The 7,312-nt window shown below is 40.3% G+C and overlaps 1 protein-coding gene across 1 annotated transcript; it reads right to left on the minus strand.

Annotated features, from left to right (window-relative positions):
- Window positions 1–218: 218 nt before the first annotated feature.
- Window positions 219–3,855, minus strand: SULT6B1 (sulfotransferase family 6B member 1). Its single transcript, XM_056486972.1, is given in 8 exon segments — window positions 219–282; window positions 284–381; window positions 1,212–1,328; window positions 1,614–1,728; window positions 2,353–2,456; window positions 3,424–3,519; window positions 3,755–3,789; window positions 3,792–3,855. Coding segments are annotated over 8 exon segments (693 nt in total).
- Between the last annotated feature and the right edge of the window lie 3,457 nt (window positions 3,856–7,312).

Below are 7,312 nucleotides of genomic sequence, written 5' to 3' on the forward strand. Positions count from 1 at the left end.
CTAAAACTCTAACAGGTCATTTAAGAGAGCCCAGTGGCCTTCAATGATACTAACTGCACAAGCAAGGACTGCTTGTATAAATTAAGCCAGAAACAGGTTTGCAAATTGCATGGATACTCAAAATGTTTAAATTGGATGTTATCCTGGTTTCTGTTTTATTTCTTAGAAGTGAATGAAAAACACCCTGAACATTAGTGGGTTTTTTCTGCAAAGGATATTCAGGCCTTGCAATACACATCATATCTAAACTTCACTCCCAGCTTAGCTACTTATAAGCACACTGAATTTGGTAGCCAATTTCTGGTTCTGAGCTTCAGCAAAAACATTCTTCCAGTCTCCAAGAACACCTTGAATATAAAGAAGAGGAATTATTACCCTTGACTAACAACCAAAGAATATAATTTAAAACAGAAGATTAACTTTTCTCTCTTATCCTTTTTCAGAATAATTTTTTTTCCTGTAAGAAAAAAATATCTGACAGGAAAATACACACATTTGCTTTATGTTTGGTGTCTTCAATAGAATGTGAATATAAAGCAACCATAGGAAATTACTGTCTGCCTTCCTAGCTCTGGCATATACCTTGTACAGCTGTAGAAGACTAGAAATGGTGACCAGCAGCAGTGACACCAACCCAGAAAACTCAAAAGTGTGGCATCTAACTGCAAGAGCTTTCTTTGTTGCAACCAGACACTGCTCTAAACTGCAGTCTATTTTTAATCTAGATTTTGGAGAGTCCACAGTTGGGGGTTGTCTGAGGTTCTAGTCTGATCCATGGCTAAAAAACACAGATCAACCTGTGGAGATTCTGTGAGTTGATTGTGGTCCACAGGCAACCCCGAGGGTTATTTAGAAAACCCAAGAAGAAAAATCTGTGGAGGCAATCAGTCTACTGGCTATCCACAGCAGTCACAGAAGCCTAGATAAAACTCTTCTTTGTTTTAGTTGGTGCTTAGTTCATACCTGTAGGTCACTTCTGCTAATCATTTTACATGGGGCTTTACTGAATGGTATGGGTCTTTGGGGTGAAAACAACTGAGATTCCTGAAGCACAATTGGTGTTTCTTAAACAACACCCAGCCTTGAAAACGATACATAAATATTAACCATCTATCAATCCAAATTCCTGTCAGCCCAAGACAAAGAGCTACCATTCACCTCTCTGGCAAAACACAAATTCACCCTTATGGAAAAGAATAAACCAACAGCACCTGATCTTTAACACTCTCTGGCTGGAAAGTGTGCCTTCCTGCAATGGTCTGGATCTGCTCAGCTGTTGGTGAGAATCCAAAGGATGCAGCTACCTGCTTTACAGTGGCAGTCAGGTTCTAAAAGCAGTACAGTGAAAGCAAGATGTGCAATATGCTTCCTCTAAGAAGGAAGTTACCCATTTGGGATGTGCATCGCCAACATCTACTAATTTCATTCACTATTTTCTGTGTTGCATTTCTGTTTTCTGAAGCTCTGCTTCTGTATAGCCAGACTCAACTTGTCACTAAAGTCAAATTGACTTTGCTCTTTCAGAAACCTGTGCCATTTCCTCCTAGTTTCAGCAGATTTCAAGGAATGGGCTCAGATGTGTTTTGGCTGTCAGTAAACAGCATATGCTTTACCCCTTCCAGGTCTTCATATAATATGATCACAGTATTCTTATCTTCAATGTGCTTGTTCCAGGTGACTGCAGGATCAAAACAGGATCCCCAGCTGACTGTAGAGAAAAAAAAAACCTTGGTGTGACCTTTCTTTCTAACTGGGTACTTTTTTTCTGTACAACTGAAGAATTGCCTTCTGTTGCCTTTTGGTTACATCAATGCAGACAAAAAGAACAGCCTGTCCTTTCCATGGTACTGTCTGCACAAGAGAATGACAAGAGCTTGCTCTGAACTTTTGTAGGTAAACAGTTTCCACACATAAACATGAATCTCACTATGTGCTTCCCTTATGTGACTATAGTGTCATGTAAACATCTTTCAACAGACAAAGCCTGACATCAGCCTAAATCTAAAATATGGGTCGTTAATGAGGTATTGGCCTAATGTGGAGAAATAGTAAAGAAACAAACTCTTGCAGCATTTCCTCCAACACTAAGTGGCAGAATGTTGACCCAATGCCATTGTCCAGCTGCCATGCAATTCCCTCACCCTTTGCTGGAAGAGCAAATACCCAGAAGCAAAGCATCCAGCATTCTGGCATCCAGCTGCCTCTTTTATCATGATCTACGGCCATCAGGAAATTATTTATGGCACAGCTGTTTTCCCACTGGCCCCATTCTGTTGTTTTCAAAATATTTTTTTCTGTTGCTTTTTCAACAACAATCAGTATCTGTAAAAATGCAGATCTGTAATTAATCCTGAAAGGAACTCATCCCCAGAGCTGTAACTGGGGACGCTTGGGACACTGTTATGGAAATGGAAAAATTAAACAGCTGTATCTTTAGGGTTTCAAAATAACACTATCTGGAGTGGAAGAAAGAGGTCAACAATTTTAGATCACTCATTTACTCTGGCAACCAAAGTGAGAGTATAACCAAACATTTTGCAACCAGTAACATACTGGGAGCTATAAAATATTTTATTAGTGAAGACATGCAGAGCAAAGTTATAATGTAACCAGAATAAGGACCTTATCACCACTTCTAAGGTTTGTTTATGTCATGAAGCAACTGTAAAAAGAAGTAACTGGAAAGACTGTAATGTTGTCAATTGAGTACTATCCCATAACTACCTTGGACCTGGGAAATAGTAAGGAACCATTTGCCAACCTCCTGTCAGGAAAAGCTCCTTTAGAAAACCACAGATGTTACAATCATATCTCCCATTTTTCAATAATTTTCTTGAAATCCTTAAAAGACTGTAATCCTCAGAGAAGCATAAACATTTCTGAAAACACATTATACACACTAAATGTTTTTGTCAGATAAGTTTCATTTTTTCCTGCCTCATGCAGGAAAAAATAATAATACATGGAAAAAACTCTATCCCTTAACCAATTTGTTTCCTCTGTGGTGCATCTTGGAAGTGCAAAGTATCTTCCACTGTTCAGTGACCAAGTACCAGAAACACTGAAGTTTTAACCTCATGATTCTTTGCAAGGAGACAGCCAATGTCCCAGAGACACTGCTGCCACATTCACTCCCATCGTGAGAAAAGAGTTGCATAAAAAGGGAAATCATGACCCTCCAACAATCTCAGAGCACTGCAACAGCTCTTCATATGTCCTTGCTTACATCAACTCCAACAGCCCTGAGGCTACTGTAAATTGTAAGCAATGCTAAGAGAGCCGAAGTACCATGAGACTCCCACTGTCTCCAAGTTGTTTTCCCACAGTGCCACCTGCTTGGGTGCAAATAAATGATATGGCCCCACAGTTAGTCTTGCACACTGATACTGTCAGAGATGAGGCTTGTTCTTGGAAAAATAAAACACTCACCATACCTTTTTCCGTGAAAATAGACTTGGAGAGGCAATTATAATTCAAATGTGTTACCACAATCCTTAGAAATGGAATCTATTTTATTGTCTTCAGAATTAAACAGAACCAGAAGAGAGATGTTTTATACACAGGTGCAGCAATCATTTGTGAGAGTTGCCTGTGTGAAAGAGCCCCTAATCAGAAGGCATTAGTCATCCAAAATTGTCTTCTTTCCCATCTCAGGAGAAATAGCCTTACTTGCTGCATGACTTCATTTTAATAACTTCTGTGCAGGAGAGAGAAAAAACAGTTTTAAATGGTTTGACAATTTTGTTTCATTAACCTGATATTTACCTGGATCTCTACATTTAATAAAATTAGTTCTGTGCTTACATGTATACTCTGGACAGTTGTAAATATCTATTAATTTAAAATCCACTTCATACCCGCACCAAGAAACCCAGAGAGCAAAATAAAATATGCCAGAGGTTAAAATAAGATGTCAGAGCCTTTCCATTACAAAGCTTAATTCAGTACAATAGTCATCAAATGACAACACCATAGTACTCACAAAGTAATGGTTTCCATTAATGAGATCCTCAACAGTTTTCTGTGACCTTCCTGACTCACTAATAACTGGAGGCAGAACTCACTCAACAATGCACTTAAGATATTTTAAATACATTCATAACATAGTCAGTGATAGAAAATGACAGGAGCTTTCCTGTCTTTTACAGACAGACACATGGGAAGATTCTGGGTAGGAGAAGGAAGGAATTAGCAAGAAACTCCGCTCATTCTGCTGAGGGAAGTGTCTGCCTCTCTCTGCTGCCTGGGCCAAGGGCAAAGTGGAGTCACTTATTCAATGTCACTGCCTGTGCATGTCCTCAGCTGTGCCTGTAGCTGTGTCCATAAAGCACGTGCCAGAACAAGTGCTAGAAGAGCTGTTCACCAGACACCTGCATCCCTCCCCATCCCTCAACCTTTGGAAGGCATCTTGCAGTAAAGCCTCTCCCAAACTGCCTCCCATTCCAGCATGAGCCTGTGGCCAGTTCCTGGAGCTGTGCCACGGAGCCAGCTCCCCAAGGCCACCAGGACTCCCATTTGCCCCACTGCTGCTCTGCCAATTGCTGCAGGGCAGAGCAAGGGAACAGTGTGTTCACCTTGACCCCCAGCATCCTCCCTGTGTCCTTGTGGGGAAGTGCTTGGAAAGCTTCCCATGGGGCCCCCACGATGGAGCTGCAGAGCTGCCCCTGCCTCCTGCAGTGAGTCCCATGTGAATCCAGCTGCCAGATGCACTAACATGGAAAACACAGTGCAAACAGCTCATGCTTCCTGTGCAAAGTTATTCCCAGAAAGGAATAAATTCCACCCTATCTTACATAAAGGGCCTCAGATGCTTGGGTGGAAGCAGCTGATACATGTCATTTATACAGTGATTTATATATAACATGTACACATTACACAATGTCTTATAACACATTTATCATTTATATACCACCTAATATCACACTTTTATATAAGACATTGTACGATGGATATCATTTATATCACTCTCCCATTTACTTACAAATCCATGCTCACATCTGCCAAGATGTGCATGAAAGCAAATTCCATTTTAACAAAAAGCTACAATTGATGAACCTAAAATTCCCAACTTCTAAATTCCCTACTGGCTTCTCAACCATATGAGCTATCCCTGGGAACTACTGATTCCTGAAGAGCCACTGTGTTTAATCCCTACTTCACCAATAGTCCTTTGCATCAGTTTCCCTATCTACTACACACACCTGAGTTGGAGAAAGCCTTTTGTAGTTAGACTTTGCTGTAATTTAACCTTCATAACACTTAACAAGTAAAAGGAATGAGGATAATATTACAGCTTTAAGAAACAAAGCTTTTGAATGTCCTCAATGCAAGTTCCTTCATCACACATGTCCATGACCATCTAAGCATGGCAAATGCTAAAGAGTTTGAGCCCAGCATGGAAAACACCCAAGAAGCTGGAAGAGGAAGCCAGAACATCAGGGCCCCTTGGCTCAAGAGGGAAAGAGACCTGCAGAGACATTTTTATTTCTGTCTGGTGACACTATGGCTTGGTGGGTCCAAGTGTCACATTTCTAGTTTCAGACTGGGGCAGGTAATCTTTCAGTTTCATTCTTTTTCCTCTAGTCTTGCCTTTTTTCACCACAATTTGCAAGCTACAGGAAATTATAGCAAGAAATCTATTTAGCACCGTTTTAAAATGTAGAAGTAAGTATCCAAATGGGAAAAAAAATTCCAAAACATTTACCTGCAGATTGAAACCATGCTGCACTGCACAAATGCATTATTCTCTCTCCCTCCTGCTTTCCCATTTCTTCAGCAAAACCTTCCATACAGGCTTTTCCACCAGGTAACAAGGTGCTTCATTCCTCAGCAAGCCATGGGGAGCTGTACCTCCTTTCCTACTGAACAACTGTCTTTAGTAAAATACTCCCCTGCAGAGCTACCACAAACTGTCTGACCTGAGCAGTGTGAGATCTCTTTTTGTTTTAATCTACTCATCCTTTGCCCTGAGCAAGAGAGGTTTACTGAGTTACTAAACCTCAGAAACAACCTGTATCATGTCTCCACACCTGAACTCTTCCAAACTCTGTGAGAAATAAAAGTCAGTGCCAAGATATGACAAACAACCTCTGTGTAGGGTCCAGAATTAGTCTGGACCCAAACCCAAAGGGATTATGGGCTCCTTAAAACAAAGATGCATATTTCATTATTTGTGCCTGCTCCTTCCTCTTTTATTTGGTCTCTTACAGTTCAGTGTTCTGTCTTACAGCTGCTATAAATTTACCCTAAACACTACAGTTTCTTTCCAGATGAGAACTTTCCAATCAATGCAAAATCTACATGCTAAATGAGACCTTGACCTAGAACCCTCTCTGGTTAGAGCCACAACAGCTACAATGAAAATACAATTAATTCCTTTCCTGTATCTTGGTTTTCTCCAACAACCCTAAGCTTCTTCTGCTTGGGTGGATCCTGTTCATTTAAAATCCTCAGAGCAGGAATTACTTTACTAAGAAATCTCACTGAATACAAGCAATACTTGCAAACCCAGCCATCAGGGAAAAAATAATTGGAAAATTAATCATCCTGCAAGAATGAGCAGCGAAAATATTATATCTAATCTTACAAAACTCCAGCAGAGGGGAGGGAAAGCATCTTACAAAGAAAATAAAGTCCATATTAAGGAAAATCTGAAGAGCTTTTATTTTGGCAAAACAGACAGTCCCATAATAGCAGTTAAGAGCAATATGAATAATAGAAGACAATGAAAATGAAAGGAGTAAGATGAATGTATCTTTACAAACAGACCATGTGAATCTGCTTGTAGACCGGGTTAGGAACTTACAGATAGGGAAGCAACAGAAGAAACTCTTAGTTCTAGCAAATGTTACTATCAACATAGACTGTTGCCAGCCAAGGCCATGTTAAATTCCTGATCCTAGAGAAGAACAAAGACTTGATAGAATTATGAATAAGTATTTGTTTCTTTTATATAACAAAAGGGACATAGGTGCATATTAGAGGGGAGCATAGAGAGGTGATTCAGGAAGACTGTACCTTCCAAGTACCTCAGCCAGTGGGGAAAAGGAAGAGGGAGATGCAGTTGGGAACTTAGGATAAGAAAGGGGCTGCATCCCCAACAATTTGAGAGACCCCATGGGAAACGCCCATGGCCTTTATTTGAATAAGGTTACAGGACTCCTCTGTCTCGTCCTTGGACATAAACCTCTGCCATCATGGATTAATTTTCCTGGCACTTGGAAGACACGCTGATTATTTATTTCAGAGCTGCAGAAACCTGAGTGCTCCAAGGTATTCCACAAATCGAGCATGCCAACTATCAAAAGTTTTT

Source organism: Oenanthe melanoleuca, chromosome 3 (assembly GCF_029582105.1).
Source record: "Oenanthe melanoleuca isolate GR-GAL-2019-014 chromosome 3, OMel1.0, whole genome shotgun sequence".
NCBI lineage: Eukaryota > Metazoa > Chordata > Aves > Passeriformes > Muscicapidae > Oenanthe > Oenanthe melanoleuca.